Below are 24,703 nucleotides of genomic sequence, written 5' to 3'. Positions count from 1 at the left end.
TTCACCTTCCCCGGGGAGCCCTGCTGAGCGCTGATGGGCTGATACCAGGGGCAGCTCTAGACATTTTGCCGCCCCAAGCACGGCAGCATGCCGCGGGGGGCGCTCTGCCGGTCACTGGTCCCGTGGCTCCAGTGGACCTCCCGCAGGCATGCCTGCGGAGGGTCTGCCACTGAAGCCGCGGGACCAGCGAACCCTCCGCAGGGATGCTGCTGAAGGCACCCTGACTGCCGCCCTCCCGGCGACCGGCAGAGCGCCCCCCGTGGCATGCCACCCCAAGCACGCGCTTGGCATGCTGCGGCCTGGAGCTGCCCCTGGCTGACATCCGGCTGTGTCTGACCAGACCTTGGGACTGGCAGGTACCAGGCAGGGACTGCAAGGAGGATAGCAGTGAGAGTTCCCAGAACTTCTCTGCATCTGCTGCGTTTACTCCCTGGCCCAGATCCATCCCCAACACACATTGCAGTGAAGCAACACCAGAGGGGAATTAGGCCCGTTAACACGCACAAGCCCTGATCCTCTGTTACTTCCCCTCTCACTGTCCCTTAGCAGGGACGTGTCCTGCTGTCCCTACAATGGTTCTAGACACAAGATTCTGAACCAGCCGAGGGAAAGCACCAGTCCTGCTGGTGCATTTCCTTGGCAGCGAAAGGGTTACGAGCTGGCCAAACCCTCTCCAGCCAGTGGAAGGTTTGTGCCTTTAGTCTTTCCTGGGGAGTTTATAAGTTGCAGGAAGGTGAAGTGAGCGCCAGGGGTTATTTTTACATCTGCCCTTTGACCTGCCTGAGGGCTGTTCATTCTGCAGGGAAAGGCCCCCCCACTGCCCCCCAGCACTGAGGCAGGGAGACCAACCAGATCTGTAAACAACACGCCACACGCTTCTCGGGGCAGCTGGCGGGGGGCTGCAGGCGGAGCTGAAGCAGACACAGGGCAGCTGGTTCCTTCTGCTCTCAGCTTATTCAGACTCGAAACCAGGCTCAGTTCTCCACGCTCCAGACCCGTTTTGAGAGGCAGGACCATAGACATGAGAGATGGAAAAGCGCGATTAGGCATCGAGCCCATGGAGAGATCACCTCCTGCCTAGCTCGCCATCCCTCCCAGGGGATGCATTTAGCTCCTATCCTTTTCAGGGCTGCAGCTTGGCTCTGTCACAGCTGCTTATAACATTCCGGTCCCATCGAAACCAGCGCATTTGGGGCACTATTACATTACATCCTACCCCTGCAGCACCACAGCTCTTACTGCCGAGATGGCTCATCCCTGACTTAGACGCTCAATTTTCTGTCAGTTTACAATCAAAGCTGGGGTTGGTTTATAACAGAAGTTGCAACAGTGTTTTTACACTTACACACTTTTTGGCGATTGGCTCCCGCTCATACACTGTCCTGGACTCAGCAGGCCACTGGTAACACCCAGGGCCGACGAGAGTGGGGGGAAGCCAGTAAAAGTTACTGGGGCCTGGCGGTCCGGAAGGAGGCCTGGGGCCCGGCTTCGTCAGCCCTGTTTAGCCGGTCCGCCCTTGCTGGGGGGCCCGAACCTGCCCTCGGTGGCCCTGGCAACACCTACAGAGCAGGCACGCTGTTGCAGCAGGTCACTACGCAGTGCGACTCCAGCCCATGGCGAGTGACTGCAGCCCCCAGTTTCCGCGAAGCGCGATGGCTGGAAGCGATGGCGCCAAAGGAAGGGTGACTTGAAGGAAAGTGGAAAGGGAAATCCACCTGGGGCTCCAGCCCAGACTGGTTTGTTTATACCACAGACAAAACAGAGTACAAGGCTCAACAATCACCTTTCTCCAGCAGAGTCAGTTCCTTCCTGCCTCATCATCAGTCCCACGCTCCCAGGGGGAGCCAATGCCAGGAACACGGATCAGCCTAGCTCCCCCGTGCCTGGCCAGAGGCACTGCCAGCAGCCAGCATCGGCTCACCCAGTACCATAGCATCATCGCATTGTTATCTTGTGCTCCCCCTTGCCTGTTCCCTGCCCTCACCTGTTGTTTTTTGCATGTATTTAGGCCTGGTCTACACTTGAAAGTTCTGTCGGCATAGCTACCTTGGTCACGGTTGTGAAAAAGCCACGTCTGGCTGACTGAGCTACGCCAACACAACCCCAGTCAACAGAAGAGGGCTGCCCTCCACCTAACTAACGCCCTTCCGGGAAGCGGTGTCCCTCCAATGACAAATCCAGTCGCCGTAGCCTGCACCTACGCGAGCTGGCTATGCTGGCATGGTGCATAGCTATAGTGTAACTGCAGCCTGGGAGCGGGAGATCAGGGCTCGTACGGACACAGAGCAAGGAGACAGCACCCAGGACAACACGGCTGGGCCTTTAGGTACCACTCCGGTGCAAATCGCTAGCAGTGATGATTACAGGTCTGGCCCCTGTTCAGTTATTTCCGGTTCCCTGTTCTCTTCCCACCGTATCTGTCCAGCCTGCTCCCTGGTGCATTTATTGCATGCATTGTATCATTCCCCTTGCTCACTTCACATCTCTCTCACTGACCCGAGTGCGGCAGCTCCCACTGTTCTTGCTGTGACTGGGCAAGGCTGCCTCTGAACCCTTCTCACACTTGGGATTATCCTACGGGACACTTCACTTCCATTCTGCCTGGTTATTTGTGGCACCTGTCGTACACAAGTCTCCGCTGCTTCTTCCCGGCCCGAAGGACCCTGTGAACTGGAAGACTACATTAGGACCCATTTACACTGGAACAGCTTCATGGTAGGGGTCCTTGTCAGATCAAAGAAATGTCCCAATGTGGCTGGGTCTTGCATGGTGGACAGGCTCCAGCCCCAGAGCAAGTTCAACTGACAGTCACAGACGTGCTGGCCCCAGCAGGACAGTGCTAGCTCTGGTGGGAGCTTTACGGCAGACAAGGCTGGTGTTGGTAGCAAAATTCACTCTGCTTTCCCCAACGACTGAGGGCAGGAGTATCTTCTGAGAACCACGCTATGCCAACTCCACCATCAGCACCACTGCTGGCAGATAAACGCCTAGCCAGCATGGCTCAAGGAAACAAGCCAGAACGCTGCTGGTTCCAACCCTGCTCAGACACCGTCGTAGCGACAATGATTTTGTTCCCAGCATGCACAAGGCCTGAAAGGGCTGGAGATGGTTCAAACTCTCAGCACTGAATGATCAAAGACAACCTCCTATGTCAGTAGGCAACTCCTACACGGATCCCTGGGGCCTTCTGGAGTATCAGGCCCCAATTCAGCCTGGGACTTATCCATGTGCATAGCTTTAAGGACACAATTAGACCCATTGAAGCCAATGGGACCACTCAGCTGCTGAATTCCAGTTCTCTGGAGCCTTGCTGAATTGGGGCCTTAGCAAAACTAACGGGATGTGTTTCACTTTGGCTTCCCCTGGCACATCATCACGGGGGTGGAAGTCTCCGTTGAGCCTCTCTGAAATAATAAAGGAGCAACTGGTAAAGAGAACACATGAGTTGCAGTCCGACCTTTGCTTCCGGCAGGGAAAGTGACAGAGGCAGCTGCATGCAGGGCGCCAGTGTCTCAGCTCGCAGGGAAGGGAAGAGATCTGAGTGCCATCGGGAGGGCACACAGTGACTAGCAATGGCTGAGCTTTGAGCTGGCTCTTCCTGCTAACGACGCTACCCCATGGGGGATGGTGGGAGCCTTTATGGACTGTGAAAATACCATCCGTATGATTCTTCTTAAGAGCTTTTTTACAGCTGCTTGTGTAGCAACAGGAGACCACCAAGTGCTGAGCTGGAGAGCAACTTTCTGCCCTTCTTTAGTGCCTTCCAGCAGAGGATCTCTTAGCACTTCCCAAACCTGCAGTAATTGAATCCGCTGCAGCTCCTGAGGGACCTGCTGCCCAGAGCAATGGCCCTGGCCAAGGTCAGTCGGGAAGTCCGTGGCAGAAATCAGACTCCAGTGGTTGTGATTTTCAGGGCCCTGCTCTAACTGCTAGACTGCGCTGTCCATGTACTTACAGAGATAATATTAACCCCAGACTTGGGTGGTTCTCCATACAAGTGAAGGAGACATAAGCCTGGCAGCCAAGAGTCCTACATCTCTGCCACAGAGTCACTTTGCATGGCTTGGGCAAGCCACGTGTGGGCTGATTTTCACAGGGGCGGAGCCCCATTGACAGCAGTAGGAGCCAAGGGTGCCCAGCACCTCTGGGAAAAAATAATCAGGCTGCTAACTTGTCCGTGCTTCTGGAATGAAATTCACCCCCATCCCCGGCTGCAGTGATCTCAGCTGGTGTGTGTAAAGTGCTTTGGTATCCAGAGGGGGTGGACAGCACTTGTGAAGAGCAAATTGCTCCTGTCACTGCAGAAAGCTGGGCAGATCGGGCTGGAGAACAGGGCAAATCAGATACTGCTGATCCCAGCTTTTTGTGCATAGATCAGATGGGACGAGGTGTGAAAACCCCAGCGAGCTATTTCACACCTGAGTGCCAGGCCCACAGGCTTGGTCCTTCTCATGCTTTGCAGGTGTCGGTCAACAGTTGTGTGAAGAGTGAGAATGGGGGAGTCAGAGGGTCATGCAGAACGGGAAATGAGGAATCCCTCAGCAAACTTTCTGGGACAGGAAGGTCCCACACAGGAAATGCCAAGTGTTAAAAACATCCTCTCTTATTTTTAGTTCTGCGGCATGAATCACTATTTACTACGCTCAGTTTGTTTACCACGCTGGAATTCCACCAGCTATTCTGGTAAAGACAGAGGTGAGTAATAGCAGCAGCCGAGCAGATGGGGGTTGTTCCTGCTAATGCATGGCCCTTTTACCAAACCTTTGAAGGCAGCCTGCGCCTTCCTGGCAGGCAGACCCACGAAAGCACACGCAGGAATAGCCCCCAGCTGCTCCCACCAAAGCCAACAGCATGCACAAAGCATGCTGAATCGGATCATGCCATAAAGCCCTAGTCCATAAGCCAACATTCCTCTCCAGGTGCAACAGCGCAGGTTTCTGAGGCCTCATCTACCAGCAGCAATATCCCAGCCAGCTCCAGCTTCCCTTAGCAGACTGGAAGAGAGCAGCTCCCGGGACTGGAGTCTCGGGAGTGTGTCTGCTTTTGCTGCCCTACTAAATTAAATCCCTAAGTGCTGCCTCTATTCTCAGCTCAGCTGAGCCGCAAAGAACTAGAAGCCCTTGTTTCCAGCCCTGAGCAGCGGCGGTTCAGGCTTACTGAGCACAGACTGCCTCTCTCCTCCCTCACTCACTTTCTTATAGTAAAGCAAAGGTAGCTTGGCTCGGCCGTACATGGCATGACTATCAGGTTCTGCAGTCCAGGGGCTGCAGTTCACTTGTTGGAATGTAGCATAAGTGCTGCCTTTGTCTGAGAGACTCCAGGAAAATCACCTCCACTTTCAGGTGTCCTCCTCCTCCATCCAGAGGGGACCAACACAACGCGTTTTCCAAGGGAGAATCCCCTGCAATTGCTCCCATCAATGCTCTGTGGTAGTACTTGGTAATCACCCCAACAGACACCTTAACATCCCAGAAAACCCCTGACCAAGGACGCTATATATGTATGGAACCAGATCCTCAGCTGGCCGCAAGTTAGCACAGATCCGCTGACTTCAATGGAGTTAGCCTGTGTAAATCAGTGTAAGGCTCCAGCCCACTGTAAACACATTGGAAAACAATTTTCAGAAGTGCCTAAATCCCCCTCACTTTCAGCCAAACTCACTTCAGTGCTTTGGAAAATTTTGCTCACTTTGCTGATCTCAAATTCCGCTTGCAGTTTCGACTGGATCCCAAGTTCCTATTTTCATAGCAGCAGCTGCGCTAATCTGTATCTGCAAAAAGAACAGGAGTACTTGTGACACCTTAGAGACTAACAAATTTATCTGAGCAAAAGCTTTTGTGGGCTACAGCCCACTTCATCGGATGCATAGAATTTCCTCTTCTACCCGGCAGGGTGGGTAGGTAGGTACTATTGCTTTGCAGTGTAGAACAGCTACCTTCCTTCATCGAGAGGGGGCTGCTTTCACAAGTGAGCGATGGGATCCCTGTATATAGTGTGCTTTTCACCCAAAAGTGCTTGACAATGCAGCAACACAAGTTATTGTGAAACCTTCACAAGAGGCCACCTCTGAGGCAGCAAGCTATCTTAAACGTCCATCACAAAGTATCTCCTAATATGCACTGGTGAGTAGTCTTGCCCACTCCTGCAGTTTTATCATGTAGCTTATGCTATGTGGAGTTTTTCCTTAAAGTCCCAGCTCCTGGAGTCAGGTGATCATTTGAGAATCTCAGGGGAGGGAGGGTTAAACAAGCTCTCCAGCCCTCATGTTGGCAGGAAAAATGCTTGAAAATGTGGATTCTAAAAGCTGAAAAGCCAGGGAGTAAATCAGGAGAACCAAACATTTGTTATTTTGTAATCTTATGCTTTTTGGGGGGCCCAACACATGAAACATTTGGGGTGGGCAATGCTGACAACTATACATGCAAAGGACTCTTTTGTTTGTATGTATATGTACACACGGATATCTACATACCTACAACCCATGACAAAGCATCTTATAAACCAGGAGGGAAGAAGAATGGAAGAGTCCAGCAAGACCACTAGGGACTTCATGCAGTTCTAGTTTACCCCAGATGATCAGGCAAGAAATAATTTGAAAGGCTACAGAGTAGAAACATGTGGGAGAGGAATTGAAAGTTGCTGCGTCCAGTCGAGACTGCAGGGAGAGGAGGGAGAATGTGTTTTCCAGAGATGGAAATTTACCTGGACAGCCAGGCCTACAGCCAAATTCCTGCAAAAAAAAAAAAAAAGTGAGACGGGATCTTTAGTGATCAGAAGCAATCGGGATGCCAGTCATTCCAGCATCTCCAGCAACAGTCCCTCGCCACACAGGGTATGTCTACACTGCAATGTGAGGTGTGACTGCAGCACGTTGACATACTCACAGTAGCATAGCTAACAATAGCTGTGTAGGCACAGCTGCAGGGGCTGCAGAATGGGCTGTACCAGCACCCCAGAACCCTGGGTACATGCTCGGGTTGATAGCTCATGCTACCACGCCCACACTGCTATTTTCAGCCATGGTAGCATGGGTGAAACTAGCGTGAGTCGGTCTACCTGTGCAGCAATCGTGTGTCAGACGGCAGGGCAGACGTACCCAAAGTGAGACATCCTGACTCCTCTGGAAGGCAGCCATCTTCTGATTCTGAATAGAATTGGAAAAAATTCACTTGTTTCCCAAGGACAGGCTCTCTTGCGAGCTGTCAGCTTGCTGCCTTGATGAAAACGAATGCAACTTTTCTTCCTGTAACTTAGTTAAGATTTTACACGTTTAACAAAAGCTTTCATAGAACATCAGGATTGGAAGGGACCTCAGGAGGTCATCTAGGCCAACCTCCTGCTCAAATCAGGACCAATCCTCAACTAAATCATCCCAGCCAGAGCTTTGTCAAGACTGACCTTAAAAACCTCTACCACCACCTTCCTAGGTGACCCATTCCAGTGCTTCACCACCAAACCTTTTCTTGCCCAGAGAGACTGCTGGCACTTATAATGCGACAAAGGTTTTGCTCTAGAGAGCAAGAGAGGACATGCTTATAATATTTGTGGGTGGAATATTTTGTCATTTTACAAAGTGTACCCTTAAAAAAAACAAAACAGATGCACGTGTGTATCCGTAGTGTTCAGAGCAATGTTATATAAGGGGCATGGTGAGGCGACCTTTCAGGGCTGACCTGTAATCCTGACCTGTAATTCTCCACCAGCGCTAGCAATAGTGCAAGCTAGACCTGGTTCTCAACTCTTCCAAACTACTGTGCCCTTTTCAGGAGTCTGATTTGTCTTGCGTACACCAAGCTTCACCTCTCTTAAAAACTACTTGCTTACAAAATCAGACATAAAAATACAAGTGTCACAGCCACACTATTACTGAAAAATGGCTGACTTTCCCATTTTTACCATATAATTATCAAATAAATCAATTGGAATATAAATATTGTACTTCGGCCTGTTTTTCACTTGTGAGTCTTGTCTAAAGGCCGAGCCGCAGGAGACAGGGCTGAAGCATGTAACTTAGCTTCGTGGGGCCCCTGTTGGCTTGGGGCCCTGGGCATCCTGCTTGCCAATCCCTAATGCTGACCCTGCACTCACAATCCCCCTAAACCTGCCCTGTGACTCCCCTGGGGCTGCAAACCCCAGGTTGAGAAACACTGATCTAGATGAGTTGATGTACCCCCTGGAAGACGTCTGCATACCTCCAGGAGTATGTGAACCCCTGGTTGAGAACCACCAAGCTAGAGCATAAACAGAGCTCAGGTATTTTTACTACCATGACATCTCAGAGTCCTTCCCTGACCAAAGTTAGATGACTTGCTAGTAAGGACTCCTGAACATTCGATATACCTTCCACTCGAGAATGCCACATCAGATTTTTCCTAGCATATAGAATGGCTTGGCTGCTCGAAGAGTACAGTATGAGCCAAAATGCAAGAGAGAGAACATACGACTCTGCTTGTAGTGGGCCAAATAAGAATGGCAGGGTGAGAGTGATGGGAAGCTGTACAAAATCCTATCAGCTGCTGGAAAGAGAACTCAGGGGGAGGGATCAAAGGGGGCAGTAGTAGACGTGATAGATCTTGATTTTTAGTAAGGCTTTTGAAAGTCTCTCCTGACATTCTCACAAGCAAACTAGGGAAACGCAGTCTAGATGAAATTACGATAAGGTGGGTGCACAACTGGTTGAAAGACTATAGTCAAAGAGAAGTCCTCAGTGGTTCACTGTCAAACATGGTGGGTGTACCTGGCAGGATCCCACAGGGGTCAGCCCTGGGCATGAGTAGCAGGTTTGTAGAAATTTGGGGGGATGGAGTTTGGGCACCACCAAAACTCTGCCCCCCACCTGCCCAAAGCTCTGGGAGGGAGTTTGGGTGAGGGAGGGGTGCAGAGGAGTGGGGTGCAGGGGTGAAGGCTGTGGCTACAGATGAGGGGTTTGGAGTGTGGGGGGCTCAGGGCGAGAGTAGGGGTGTAGGGGGTGAGGGCTCTGTCTGGGGCTGGGGATACGGTGTTTGGGGTGCTGAAGGAGCTCAGGGCTTGGATAGATGGTTGAGGATGCGGTGGGAGTGAAAGCTCCAGCTGGGGTGTGGGCTCTGGGGTGGGGCAGGGCTGGGGATGAGTTTGGGGTGCAGACAGGCTGCTCCAGTACAGGGGCCAGAGAGGACGACTCCCCCCAGCCCTTCCCTGCCAGCAGCAGCAAGCTCTGGGAGAGAAGCCCCACTTTCCTGCCCCCCAGCAGCACATTCAACCCCACCACTGTCACTGCATGTGCTCCTAGGGCCTCTCCCAGGTCCAGGAATCTCCCCCACCTCCCCCGTGGTGGGTGCCGGGGGGTGCTGCGTGCACCTCCTCCCCTGCTGTTGCCCGACTGTAGCCTCACTGGGGCTGAGGGAGGGGGCTGCCTCCTTGCCCAGCATGGGGCAGGAGCAGTGACTGTGGGCCGGTGGGGGAGGGGGGCGGCTGTGCTGCTGGAGGGTCCTGCCGGAAAAGGGAAGGGTTTGAGGGGAAGGGCAGGCTCAAAGTCAGTCTGCCCTGGCAGTGAGATGAGGGGCACTAGCACCCTGTGGCAGCAGTTGCTTCAGGGAGGCAAAATAGAGCTGCCCTGAAGAGACAGTGTCTCAGTGCCTCTCTGCTCTGGAGCCCAGGAAAGGCAAACGAGGGGTGGAGACAGCAAGTCAGGGCCTGGGGAAGGCGTGGGGGGGGGCCACATGTAGGGCCGGGTCTCCCCCCCACCCCTAAATATTGGTGGAGCTGGGTCCCTGGGCTCTGAATATTGCTGGTGCCTGAGCACCACCTGGGTATGGAACTCGCCGCCTATGTGACAATACTGGATTTACAATGGCCCCAGGCCCGGCCTTCTCTGCCCCCACCCGCTCTCTCCTGTGGGGTCAGAGAAGCTCGATGCTGCAGGCTGCTGCGACTTCCATGGCAGCCTCTGCCAGCAGCAGCCTAGCTTCTGCCCCGCCTCTTTCCCTAAGCTCATCTTTTGAAGATGTTGTGCTGGTTTCCTTTGAGAATGTGGACTGAGGTTAGATATGGAGTGATCATTTGGTGAAAAATCTTTGCCCATAGAAGATAGGGTGGTTTTGCTCTTATTTTTCTGTGTGAGTTCATTCAAGAGCATACGGGTTGGTTTCACACACAGTTGTTATTGGGGCATTTAGTGCACTGGATGAGGTACATCACATGATGTGAAAGGCATGCATAGGTCCCATGGAACTTGAAAGGTGTGTGCGCGGGGGGGGGGGGGGCAGGCGAGAGGAAGAGAATTGATCTTCAGGGCAGTGGAGATACATCAGCAAGCTTTGCATCTGTTATGGCAGGCTCTGCTGCCACTTTGAGTTGGTGAGTCCCAATCTTGTGGAGCTTGATTCTGATGATGAGCTTGGTTTGAGAAATTTCTTTCCAGGAGTTGCAATTGTGATACCTTGTATGGATTCCAGTGTGGGGTGGTAGGTAACAACTAAGGGTATATGAGGTTATCTTGAGGTATTTAGAGGGATCCATTCCATACTATGATCTACTTCTTGGGTGGTGTCCTTGTTCAGTAATGGCAGTTTTAAGTGTCTGGCATGTACACCTTAATACTTTCTCCTCAGAGCCTTTTTTATAGTATGTGAGTGCTGGCTGTAGATAACAGATTTCTTGGTGTGCTTGGAGTGGTTACTGGATCTGTGAAGGTACGTGAGGTGAGGAGGGGGTTTCCTGTATGTAGTTGGCTGTAGCGTTCCACTGCTGAAGCTGGTCATGGTGTCCAGGAAGTTGATGCTTCGGCAGCTTGCCTGCAGGAGGTCCACCAGTCCCGCGGATTTGGTGTACCCACCGCCGAATTGCCACCGAATCCACAGGACCTCCCGCAGGCAAGCCGCTGAAGGCTGCCTGCCGCCCTCACACGCACCAGCAGGGCACCCCTTCCGACTTGCCCCCCCAGGCACATGCTTGGAACGCGGGTGTCTGGAGACGCCACTGCACATCAATAAGCCACCATCACAGGTGGGAACATTGTGGCAGTAACAGCAGAGAGGCCATAGACTGAATATGCTACCTTGACTCCCCCAGAAACTTTCTGTGGCACATGGAGGGACATAAGTGGAGTGGCCTGGGGGAAAGCTTACGCTGCTGTACAGAAAATTTCAGTCTCCAGGCTCTCACTGAAAACAAAAACTTAAGTTCTCTGCCTGCCCCCAGCGTTTCTATTTTTGTAAATTTAATGGGGTTTTTAAAATCTCTCTTCAGTAAAATAAACATACTTTAACTGATGAAAAGTGCTAGGTACGAGCTAGATATCAACACCATCAACACTAATATGAGGCAATTCAAAACCCAAGGAGGCTCTGGCAAAAATCATGGTTATAATGTGCCACCTCGTGGCCATGCTCAATATTACTCAGTGGGACATTTGAAAATTCCAAGTTACAGCTAACAGAACATGTTAGTCGTACTGAGTAAATATTAGAATTGGCACAACTATTTGTCATGAATAATATTCCTTACAGTTATCTTCTGTTTTAGTCAGCAGTTTCCTAGCCAATCGGATGCACTGCAGCCTAGCGGACAGAGCACTGCACGGGGACTCTGAAGACCAATGGTCTTATTCCTGTCTCTACCACTGGCCAGCTGGATGATTTTAGACAAGTCTCTTCACCTCAGTACTTCACTTTACCCATCTCTAAAATGAGGATAATGATATTGATCTCATTCATAGAGCACTTTGGAGATCTACGGATGGAAAGCACTGTAAGAGCTGGGTATTATTATTCTAATGCATTTTCATAAATATTCACCAGATAGGTCAGACAGAGGCATTTTGTGGCATCCAATATGGGGGTGAAACAAATCCCTCTTTGATAACTAGTGGGAACTGTACCTATAATAACCAGCACCTTGCATCAGCTGCTCACCCCATGACTGAAAATGAGGCACAGCACGTTACTTGGCAGTGTCTCCTGCAAGCTGTGGGGCCCTGTTAAAATGGTTTGTGTTTAAACATCTTTTGCGAGTTTACCTTGAAGCAGTATCCTTTGTATTCTAGTAGAAGTTCATTACCCTTTTCTCCTCTCTTACAGCTCTCCAGTAGCAGTTTAGAAAGACATTTAATTAGCGCACACAAGCATAAAAGAATCATGAACACCAATCCTTGATAGGAAAGAAAAACAGTACACAAAAGCCTCCCAAGTTCATATGCAGATTGTTATTACAAGGTTCATTTGAGCTTGCACAAACAGTCAATGTTGAGAAGGAAAAAAGTGCAGCACTTTAAACGAGAGGGCAATGTTCCAAGGGGCGGGGCATAATTACTGTAGGTTTGCTCAGACAGGATTTTATCTAAACCACAAAAGAACCGTCTATCATTACACTGCAGTTTAGGAAGGAGCCCTGATTGGCCGATGCACAGAGACGAGCATTATTTAAATGAACACAGAAAGCAAAAACAAAAAACAAGTAAAGTTCACAACCCCAGTACCAAAGAGAAACGCCCTGCCAATACGTACAGTATGAGCAAGCTCAGATTACAGTTTAACACAATGCAAAATGACTGAAATAAAGTAGTTGTATTAACTTACCAAAAATGTGGCCTTCAATGCATCTAACTACTGGGCCAGAGAGTTCCATCACTCAAATTATTTTCAGTTTTAAAAACGTTAACCTGTAATACATATTTGGAATTGATGTAGGTTTAGTAAAAACATTTTCTATTTCATTGGTGGAACAGGAATTTAGTTTTGCCTTGTATTTAATCAAGCAGTTTCATCCTGTAGCAAAAAATGTATACTTTAAGGAGCAGGGGGAGGAATTTGTTCGCTTATTGATTTTAGCACACAAGTCTTTCACTGCTGGGAACCTGGTCCATTTTCTCCACTGGGATAGATGGGGGATCCCAGGTCAGGACTGAGGTGCATTGGCAAAGATGAAAGATTTCTTTGGTGGACGGACAGGGGAGTCAGAAGACAAGGAAATAGAATTTATAAAGTTTACAGCTTTTGCTATTCTACACATTACTCCTCTCACCCTAGTTGTACTATCCACTCAGTCTGGAACACTCATACTTTTTTTTAAATTAATCATGGAAAGTATTTTTATAATATTTCCACTCATCACAATGAAGATTTATCATAATTATTAGCATTACTGTAGTGCTTAGAAGCCCTAGCCAAGGACTCCAGTGTGCTAAGGAGTCAGTGTCATTTCACATGCCTCCCCTAAAAAAGAGTCAATTACATCTAACAGGCTCCAGTATCTGTCTAAGCAACTGATGCTGCCCTCTGATTGGGGAGGCTTTTTTCCAGCTCCAACTTAAAACCAGATTAGTTCAAACAATAAGGTCATATCTAGGCATTCTGCAGTGCACACATGCTATGCCTGAGAAAGGAGAAGTGTCAGTTAGCACCTTTCTTTAATGCTTCCCTCCAATCCTTTGCAGTGAGGCTAATGTTGCAAGACATCATTGCTGGGCTGGTGACAATTTCCACACACATTCCAAATAGTGCGTAGCATCGTTCTGGAATAAGCCTGACTATTCCAGTGCACAACACAGACATGCCCCTAGGATGAACCTCCCATTGGTGTGTATTTGAGCATAAGTTAACAGTACAAAGGTCATTCTAATGCATGGTTCTCAAACTTTTGAATTAGTGATCCCTTTCACACAGCAAGCCTCTGAGTGTAACCCCTCCCCCGCCCCCAATTAATTTTTTTTTAATATATTTAACATTGTAAATTCTTAATGGTAAGAAAACTTGTGCATAAGACCACCATGACTTAGACCCTCATTAACAGCCTCAGCAGAGAACAGGGACCAAATGGACATGGCCCATTTCTATTGGTAAGAAAATTAGCTGTTGATCTTCATGTCTCATCAGTCCCCGCTGTCAGATTTGTGGCACACTGATGGGAAACCAAAAGAAAACTTGTTACTATTGATGCTATTCATCTTCCATGAATAGAGATAGGCTTGGAAGGATTAGATTTTGAATCAGTAAATGTTGGTAGACGTCAATTTCACCATACACCTACAAACCCATGAAAAAAATATTTTTTTCAACAAAAAATTTACAGATAGGCAAAGAAAGAAAAATCTTGCTCAAGAAGTTACTAGAGTGTTTTGTATATTTTGACACATGATCTTGACAATTTGTGTTTTAAAAGTTATAAAGCTTTAACTTTTTGAATCTCAATGTCTATTGTCTGACCCTCCATAACTTCCCACAGCTGTGAAAATTTAAAAAAAAAAGTTTATTTTTAAACTGATTATCTGTCAAAGTTATCAAAAACGAATAAAAAAATGAGTTCTGCCAAGAATGGAGAAGAGACTTCAGGGTTCAAAAGACATCAATCTAGCACCTTTCATAAAAGCATTAAATTTATTTAACAAACTGACATACTAAGAAACTGATAGTATTCAATAGTCCTTTCCAGGCAAGCAAGTGACTGAACAGATAAAGAAGTCTCTAGTTTAAGTGACGATTAAATATATAACCCAATGACACTGACTAGGAAGAAAGTTTCTCTACAGTCTCCAAAGGTTTCATTTAAATTCAGATTTTATTTCAAAACAGTCATGAACTTAATAAATTACACAATAATTTTCTCCCTTTATAAATTCTTCATAAAATATATTTTACAATTTTAAAGAAAGATTAGAAAGTCTTTTCTTTCTGAAGTGCTGATGAATATCTTGACCTTTGTGTCATGCTGGTGAATTACTTTGTAGCTGCTACAATAGTTTGATTTATCAAAGGTTTTACAAAGATCCAATAATAAATAATAATAATAATAAAAAAACAAACTAACAATCCCACAAAAACCACAGACCTCAAGGACTATCATTCAGTGTTCACCACTGAAACACTCAGCTTCACCACTACCACTAGGCTAAGCACCATGCGAGGGTCTTATAGGTACCCTCAGCCTTTAAAGTGGCAATTAGTGCAAAGAAACACTTTGGGAAATCAACAGTTCTACTTTATGATCCATTAACTATCGCTTTAAATTAATTTCTCAACTGAAGTTAAGAAGCAGGTTCATGGTTATCCTTTGAAACTCTTCAGAGGAGATTAACTGATTCACAAAGAAGGTAAGTGCTAAATATTAATCCAAGACAGACTAACATTTTCGGGTACATTAGTGAACAAACTAGTATCCCTGCTTTGATATTTTGATATTTTTAAAATCTTCAAGAGTTTGTAGTTCTGGCAGGGCATGATCTTTCCTCTTACATAACCCTCAAAAAAGCATCAACTTTTCAATGTCGAAATGTTACCAATACATTGTACAGTAACACTGCATACACAGTCAGTTTTACCTTCCTCCTTGCACTGTGCCCTTGTCTTTAAAGGCAATCTGGGGCTTTTGGTGTACTGATTCAACTTATAAAAACATTAACAGAATGAACAAATGACTTCCAATAAGTTCCATTTATTAATTACAAAGTTTAACTCCCAACCTTACCTTTATAGACAAAGTCACATGCAAGAAAGACTGATATCACTATAAGCCTGCTCAAGATGACTGGGGCCAATTTTCAGTTGGCATAAATCAGCAAAGCACTATTGTAATCTATGCCAATTTATACCAGCTAAGGTTCTGGCCCAATGTGTTCTATCAACATCTCAACATGACAGTATATCTTTTCTTGAAATCTATTGCCACCTTGCATTTCTATAGCATCTTCAGATTTCCAAATGCTTTAGAACCAATAAGCCATACAATACACTTTTGAAACGTGGAAGTATACTCACTTGAGAGACACAGAAGTTAAATAACTTGCCTATGGTGACAGAGTGAATCAAAAATAAAATTCAGGGTCCTTGCTCCCTGTTAATCTGTTCATCACCCTACACTGTGCAAGGACAGAATACAATTGGCTCTTACAAATTCCTAGAAGTTTAGTAAAGTGACCAATAACCCTGCTTCATAGTCCCTTCCTTTTTGTTTGAGGGACAAACTGTACTTTTCACTTGTGGTAAAAGTGTTCACTTCACTTCATTCATGGGGACAGTATACACTGACTGGTGAGTTTCACTTTCTGATGTTCACACAGCAGCACTAGGGTGCAATGTTTGGATTGCAAGCACTCCAGGGGACTGTTTAAACCCAAACAAGAAGTGTTTTTCATTTTGAAAGTTTTCAAAATTTCATGAACTTGGTTTTGTAAAAAAAAAAAAAAGTTGTTTACAAGCCCACTGCAACTTTAGGATTTTACTCACCATTAGACATGACATTTGGGTGAGTAAGTTTAGTCTCAGGTCTCCTCCCCCAATTATGATCAATTTAAAGGGTAAGCAAGTAAGATCATGAACCTGAGCTAGTGAGCATTCATGACACTATTGCAAAGCTGTTTTAGTCTACCTGAATATGCACACTTCATGGAAGTTCTCCATTAACATATGAATCAGTTCTTGTGGAGATGGGTTAAAAGCCTTGTACTATTTCAAAACTTTTAGATTTACCATCCAGGATTAAAAAGAAAATCGAAAGGAATAAAACACTACCTCTTAATATGTAGCAAAACAATGCAAGGATTTGTTAAAGTTTTCCACATAAAAGGTTCAACTGAAGCTGCGATATTTCATTCACACATTAAATTTTAGGACTTCTCTCCAACATTTGAAAATGGAGATGCTCACCATTTAATTAAATCAGCCCCACAGCACGATCACGTTAAGTGACATAACTGCATCAATGCCATGAAAAAAAGGAAGAGCAAGTGACTAACAGATCTGGGTAACAAACAAAAGGACAAAGAAAAATTGTGTTTCAGTCTCTTTTGGGAGGGGGAAGAGTCTTAGAATACTATTTTATCTGCTGCATTCCTCTATTAAGTATCTACATTTTCATAAACCAAGTTCATAAAATAACCATCCCGAAAGTGCTGTAGTTGCTACTGGATTACAGATGCACAAGTGCAGGCAAGTTAGGAAGCTGTAGCCTCAGGTGTTAGAGTATTTGGTTATCAAAATAAAATTGAATAATTAATGATCTAACAAACAAGCTAGCACATGATTGCATAAATCTGTAATTTGACTCCCTCAGCTACAAACTTACTAGGTGGTAAGTGCTCAGCTAAGAAACATCTCAGCACCTTTAAATATTCTGATTCCCTTGCATTGCATTTTTGTCTGCAAAGTCAAGTTTCAGGCCCTTTTTTGTTAATGTTCATAGGCTATAAAAATAAAAATGTAAAAAAAACCAATTAATTTGGGAGCGGGGAGGGAAGTATGCTTTTCGTTTATTTTCCTCACAGTTCCCAATCATCCAGATTCACACCAAATAATTTAAACAAAAGTGGCATTTTCTCTGTATGGAATGCAACCTCACATCCTCAGTCACTCACATATACATAAATATATACACATAGATTTACTTTACAAAGCACAAGGATTTGCATTACCAGCATGCAAACCTCCTCTTCCACGGGAGTTCCTAATACTGTGATAGGAAACTGGAATGTCTGCAATATTCCATAACATATTTCTGGAAAGCAAGAACATCTTAACTCATGAATTTTCTTGGCCAACTTATATAAACCATCTTTACCTCCACACTTGAGTAATATACATATAAATGTATTTATAACAAAATGGCCAATTCAAGTTTACTTTAATGTATGCAAATCAAAAGAAATTCAGTTGGTAAAAACTAAACCCTGAAGTTCTCAGTTCATGCTTCTTTTGTTTTTTTTTGCTGCCACAAAAGGCTGCCCCATTGTTAAAAAACAGAAGCAGCTCTGTTGAGAGGTTTGAGTATTTGAGGTCACGTGTCCCAGTTGCTGTCTTTAAAAGCAATTTTGACTAATCTGAGTTCTAGTTCAAAAGCATCAGGACGGTCTTGTGGGTTGGCAGCCAGCATTTCCTTAATCAGCTGCTTCATATGGGCATTCATAGATTTTTTCTTTACAGGGATGAGAAGTTCCATTTTGGGGTTTTCTAGAAGTGCCTCCCCAACTGGCACAATCTCTGTCCCTTGCTTCACATAGCTCCCCAAAAGTTCTTTCTTAGTCTCAGTGTCTATGAAGGTGATCCTTTCTAACATTGCCCAAATTATAATCCCCAATGCAAAAATGTCTGCTTTTGCAGTGTAATGTCCTTCCCAGACTTCAGGGGCCATATAGAAGTCGGTCCCACATGCTGTTGAAAGGAAACATTTATTTACGTTGACAGGCTCTTCAGGGTTCTGTCCTGAAGCTGAACATACCTTACTTAACCCAAAATCAGCTACTTTCAGAGTGGGTTCCAAGTCACTAGCATCCATTCTGCTTTGTGAGATCAGAATGTTGTCAGGTTTGAGATCACGATGGATAATCTGATTTTTGTGAAGGAAAGCCAGGGCACTGCTGAGTTGAAGCATGAAACTGGTGTTGGTCTTGCGACTGGGCTTTCGCGATAGCAGGTACTCATTCATATCTCCTCCATCACAGAAATCCATCACGAACCAAAGGTAATAGGCGCTTCTGGGATCAAAGGCTATTTCTCCTTTTAATGAGGTCTCTACAAGCTGCAACAAGGAAGAGAGATTTCACATACCTGTTCAGGAAGCATAATTCACAGAAAGAGAACTACTGACTGAAAAAATAAGAAACGAACAGAGAAAGAGAAGTTACATTCTTATCTATTTCATGTAAAATAGAATGAATTTTGAAATGTCAATGAATTTGACAATCCTACTAATTCTCTGCCTGAAAAACATAGCTCAAATTCCAATGCTATAGCTATGAGCAGATTACAGTATTTTGAAAGCTACCTAAGTATCATCTTCTCATCTGGGCAGTGTCCCAGCCAGAGCAAAGCTAGATTCACCCACTCTAACAACTTTAATCCAAATACAGTGTTTCAGCAAGTAGCATTGATACAGTGCCAAGGAGTTACTTGTCCTCTGCTGATGAAATATTATGCAATGGAACTCTGAAACTTACTTTTCACTCCATCTCCATGAATAAATTCTAACGAAGAACAATCAATATGCATAGCTTAACAGCGAAAGAAACTAACAGGCTTCTGCTTTTGTTGAAGTTATTTTAATCACTTATTAACTAGCTATTTTCCCAGATGCATGGAATATATTTGAGCAGGAATTTCCATTTACTGATTTATATGAAAACTAATGAAACAACTAATCAGCTTTGTTAGTCCTAATTACACAATGGTACATTTGCTTCTTCAGCTTATGTGAGGTGGCTTTCAGCACATTCTGGAAGCTAAGCATTTCAAACCATGTGTGTTATTAACATACAACAATACTACCAATACACACTGGACTAAGGCTACTTTGAAAGAATTTTCAAAAATCAAAGCAACTGCTAATATAGCCGTCTAGGAACACTTTTTGAATCAACACACTGAGGCTCTTTCTTCTGAAAAGTGAGTGTAAAACATGGCAGCTTTAAAGTGACATTGTTAATATAGCTGTGCTCCTAAGGTTGCAAGAAGCAGCGACTGAGCAAGGAATACAAATAATGCTGTTCAAACTACATATTCACATTTTACCCACACCTCATGACAGCAAAATTGATGAACTGTGGCAGTCGTGAGGAATCTTTCTAGAGAAATATGTCATAGCAGTACATTTTTTTCTTCCATACATCCCTGTCAAGTCTTCCTAGTATTTAGCACCTTGGTTCAGACCATTAGTCCACAAAGTTCAATATCCTACCCCTGACAGTGGCACGACACCAACAGGTAGATCCTCAAATAGTTTAAACTGTCATAGTTCCATTGGCTTCAGTTTATACCAGCTGAGTATCTGTCCCCAAATGCTTCGTAAGGCGGCACTCCCCTTCACTACTTGCATACTGCATCTGGCCAATTCTGTAGTGTTCTATTTTTTGGGTAGGGCACAGGGCAAGATATTTGACTGCCCCCTTCTTAACATGTATAATTATAAAGTTAACCATAAAGTTACCCAAGCCTCTTTGAAAGTCTAAATACAATAGATAATTCTATACCTATAAACTCTCTGGGACAGGTATTATCATTTTCTGGTTTTGGACCTAGCACAAAGGAGCTCTGATTTGGTTGAGGCCTGTACGTGCTACAATACAAGTAATAATAAATAGAAATATATTAAACTTGAACCCATGCTCTTTGTCACTCCAGCAGAACCCTGTGGATCATCCTTATTCCATCAATCCAAAATAGAAAGTTTCTTTAGTTCACTTAGTTTAAATGTCAACAACACTGGTCCCTTTAACAGTGAGCCAGACACTTTCACAATTTTCCCCAGCAGTCATGTCTAACATTGTCCAATGAATGAATCAAAGACAATGAAAAGACTGCTAAGTTGTGAGGGGCCTTCCTAGGTTTGTACAGCACAATGGGGCCTAAATCCCGACTGAACACTATTATAATAAATATTTAAAAAAAGAAGGCCTGCACTGGACACAAAAAATAGGAACAAGTGTCTGAATATTACATATCTGATCAGCTCACACAATTGATCTCATGTGTTACCACATTAAATATATAAATAAAGTAAACATTTGATAAGTATTCACTGGATGTGCCAGTCACACACTGAAGAGTGCTTTTATATACAATATGTGAATTTACTTTTTCAGATATATTCCTATCATAGCCTCATCACCTTTGCTACCCTTCTCAAGGTTTATTTGCCACCCCCCCCCCCTTTTTAAATAAATAAATCTCTCTTTCACTCTGGTAATGAACTTCCTGGTTACTGGCAGAATCCTAAGCAATGGCTTCCTAAGAGGAAGTAACCATCTTTGCTTCAGAGGATAGCTGGTGTTTAGAAATCGGTGTGAGGTCTGTCTTAATAAAGTAGCAAATGTCCATTCATGATTAGAGCCACTGTAGGGCTTTTACCCAGAAAATGCAACGGTGTGTATCTGGATTGTGTTTTGTTTTCATTCCCTTAAATTGTCAGAGCTATATGGGATTTTAGCTGCGTGACTTTCCTTAAGTCTGCTGGAGTTGCATGGCTATAAATCCAAAAATCCGGAGGATTCTGTTTAGTAACCCATTGTATTCAAACAGCTCTAGAGAACTCTTAGCATTGTTTACACTGCATATAAAAAAAAAAGTTGGCTATACCTTCCCCACTTCTTCCAGCTCAGTTAGATACCCATAAATTACTCCCATCCCCCTCCCAGGCTCATGTACCTGTACATAAAGGGAAGAACTGGAACCATGTGACATCTTCTGCACCATACCATCTTTCTGTAAGATGCACTCCTCCAGATGGATAACATTTGGATGCTGGCTCTTGATACTGCTCAGTGCCCAGAACTCACGTAGAGCTAGTTCCACATTCTCTGGAGCATGACACCGAATTTTTTTCACTGCAACCCGCGCAGAGGTCTTCCTGACGACTGCTTCATACACCACACCGTAACTACCACGACCAACCTCCCGTATTAGATCGTACTTTGGCTGGCTACTCACCATCTTCAAGGTCAAGGATTCTGGGGGCAAAAACAATAACAAGGGACTAATAATGCTATCAATGACGACTGATCTGCACTTCCTCTCTTTGTATCAGTATTGTTTGGGCTAATCACTGTGCTTAAAATCATCAGTATTTTCATTCATCAAATATAAATCAGATTGCAATGAGCCATTACATTCAGATGTCACCAATATGAAGAAGCCTGAACCTTGTTTAGTAAAACCATGACTAAGAAGAATTTTCAAATATATATACTATATACAAGTGTTATCATTTTAACTGGCCTTTATCATAAAACATTCTCAGTTCAGGTACAACATCATCATCTTTCGCTTGTATTAGGTCAGGATAGAACTGTCACATACCTCTCTCGACTGCTTATTCTCAACATCTTTTACTCTAACCCTGCGTACAATTGCAGTGGAGTACTGAGCTTTCTTCCCCCATATATTATAGCATTTTTCCAGCGAAGGTCCTGGCTGAAGCCCATACTTAGGGGATTTTATACATTGTTTCAAACTGCATTAAGTAGAAAGTCACATATAGCATGGGTAAGCATTTTCTGTTTTAGTTTAATTATTAAACGATTTTCTGGTACCGAGGCAAAAGGAGTACTTTGAGATGTATTTTAATTTTAAATACAATCTGAACAAACAGTTTATTATGAAAGGACAGTTTAAATAGGGAAAGATTTTTTTTAGAAAAGACACTCTACAGTCAAATTCTAGTTTTATTAAGAAAGGAAAGAGGCTGGACTAAAATTTGTATGTTCATATTTTAAAACAAACAAACACGGGAATATACCCAAGATCTTCCTTGCAAGATTACACACCCAAAAATACAACAGCATCGCACTAATGCAAGCCAACCAGAAAGGGACACTAATTACAGACAGAAAAACTTTGGCCAGGCGTTTGGCCAAGCAGAGTGATTTGCAAAAAGAAAATAAATGGACTAAATGGCAAAATAGCAAGGTAGATTATTAGAAATAAAATAATCTTTAAAAGTTAGTGACACAGTAAGTATATTTACTGCAGTAAAACATGCACTAAGGACTACTTCTCTGAAGCAACCGTCTATTATCAGGCAACTTTCAAGTATCTACAAGGTTCGCAGCACAAAATAAATTACAAATATCATGTGTGTCATGACCATATCAGTGCCAAGATATGGAGACTTGGCAGCAACATGTTTGTTATGTGAGTTTACGCTCTTGAATGATTTAAATGTAAATCTATAAATTCCCCACAGAAATGCCACTACAATGTGAGATTCAGATAGTAATATTTATTTAGCCTACTCCTATAACATCATGTTATAAGCAGATGGAGAATAGTGCAGCCTAAATGCTAAGGTAAAGTAACTAGAAAACACGCAAAGGAAGGTACATGCACACAAAAACGGTATCAAATTCTGATATTAGAAAACCCAACAAAATGAATGTAATTGTGAAGGAAAGTCACATATTTCCCAGCCATGGTCATCTCAGGCTCAAACAGAGCATGGAGCACAATTTACCTTTTAAACATAAGTTTACTGTACACTGTACCAGAAGCACTCCCAGTGCTAAATAAATATCAAGACTGTCACCTGTCTTTCCCACTGCCCTCAAAAAAAAAAAAAAGGCCATTTCCAGATTCGACAAGTCCCTCCTCTCACATGGCATCAGAACATTCCCAAATATCATTACAGCCTATGTTATAATCTAACCTAACACCCCAGAAGAGACATTCTAAATAGGTGCTAACCCAGTCAACCATCACAGATGAGGCTAGCAGGAACACATGGTTAAAGCTGACCCACAAAGGAAACACCCAATCGTGTACTTTTTTTTTTGGGGGGGGGGGGGTCTTTAGGATATAGGAGTAGGCCCTGGAAATTAATTGTTTGGCTTTTTTTGTAAAAAGCTTCCTCCTCCCCGCCCCCCCCCCAAGTTTCATAATATCAAATTTCACATATTCTCTACCCAGATGGCTAGAGAGCATCAGACAGGTAAAGGAAGGGTATCCTGATTGACTGACAGGTTAAATGATTTTTACGCTGGTGTTTCGAGCCCATGTGTTTCATCAACATGTAACTCAAGTACTGGAAAAATGACAGGGTGGGAAACTCTCTCTGCTCCACACTCCCTCCCCCCCCCCCCCGTGCTCTGGTGCTCCCTGGAGACCTCCAGCAAAACCAGCGCTGGCCTAAGATTCCTGGGAGGAGGGGGGAGGGGAGAAGCAGCAGGAAATTAGACCCCAGAGCCCCAAGCAGGGCACCAGCCCCTTTCGTTCCCCTACAGGGCAGGTGAGGCCTCACCCCAGAGCCCCTCCTCCCACCTCAGGTGCCCCCTCCTGAGCCTCAGCCCCCCCACCCCTCCCTGAGCCCTTCCACCCTGACAGCGTGGGACTCGGGCTGCCCGCTCCCCCCGCCACAGGAGGCCGCGTTGCTCAGGCCGCCTGTCAGGCGCTCCTCCCCCTCAGCCCCTGCTGCAGGCCCCGGGCCCGCTCGGCCGCCGCCTGCCCTTCGCTGCGCCGCACCGGACAGCCGCCCTCCCCTGCCGGCCGCCTCGCGGTTACCTCAGCGCCGCCGCGCTCCCGCCGCCCGGCCGCCATTATAGGGTTCCCTTCCCCTCACACTTTGGGCGCCGACACACCCCCCTCCGCGCGCTCCCGCCGCAGCCTGGACGCGGCTCCCGCACGCGCCCTGCCCTTGCCGCTTCCCCATTGGCTGAAGCGGCGGGCGAGCCCCCTCGCCTTCTTTGTGGCGCGCGCCGCCGCTTCTCATTGGCTGGGCCGGATGGGCGCTGGGCGGGGCTTTCCCGCGGAGCTCGCGCCTCTGGTTGCAGCATGGAGCTGAATATCACGCCTCGTTCCCCCAGTTCCATGCATCGGTGTCGGGAGGGATGCGGGGGGTGGTAGGAGGGATGCACCACTGGTGCAGCTCCCAGAGCAGCCTAGGGACTAGGGGAGACGAGGATGCACCCCTTAAGGCCCCTGACTGGGGGGAGTTGGTTTGCGAGAGGTGGATATGGCGTTCGTGCAGCTCACGTTAGGATGCAAGGAAGGAGGGAGAGGGGATGATGTGCCATGGATGCAGATCAAATGGGAGGGGATAATATACACCACTTAGCACAGCTGTCATAGAGATTGGGCGAGGGGGTTGAGGAAATCACGCAGTCTCCCTCTCTATATATTATCAACACCCAGCCCGGTTGCAAATCCAACCTGCACCTCTGTTCCGGTTAAGAAGTAATGCTTTGAATTGCATAGGCTGTACCCTTCATCCCAAGCCCTTCCCAGCCCACTTCACCAAGGGGATGCTGCTGCCC

At 45.7% G+C, this 24,703-nt stretch overlaps 1 protein-coding gene across 1 annotated transcript; it reads right to left on the bottom strand.

Annotated features, from left to right (window-relative positions):
- Positions 1–14,513: 14,513 nt before the first annotated feature.
- PDIK1L (PDLIM1 interacting kinase 1 like) lies at positions 14,514–24,023 on the bottom strand. The gene is made up of 3 exons (XM_050931970.1): positions 23,952–24,023; positions 21,105–21,406; positions 14,514–18,483 (listed from the first exon to the last, which is right to left on the bottom strand). The coding sequence occupies exons 2-3, from the start codon at positions 21,387–21,389 to the stop codon at positions 17,743–17,745; spliced, it is 1,026 nt and encodes a 341-aa protein (XP_050787927.1). The 5' UTR covers positions 21,390–21,406; positions 23,952–24,023; the 3' UTR covers positions 14,514–17,742.
- Between the last annotated feature and the right edge of the window lie 680 nt (positions 24,024–24,703).

Source organism: Gopherus flavomarginatus, chromosome 22 (assembly GCF_025201925.1).
Source record: "Gopherus flavomarginatus isolate rGopFla2 chromosome 22, rGopFla2.mat.asm, whole genome shotgun sequence".
Classification (NCBI taxonomy): domain Eukaryota; kingdom Metazoa; phylum Chordata; order Testudines; family Testudinidae; genus Gopherus; species Gopherus flavomarginatus.
The sequence above is the reverse complement of the archived record's forward strand: the minus strand, read 5'-3'. Positions and strand labels throughout refer to the sequence as shown.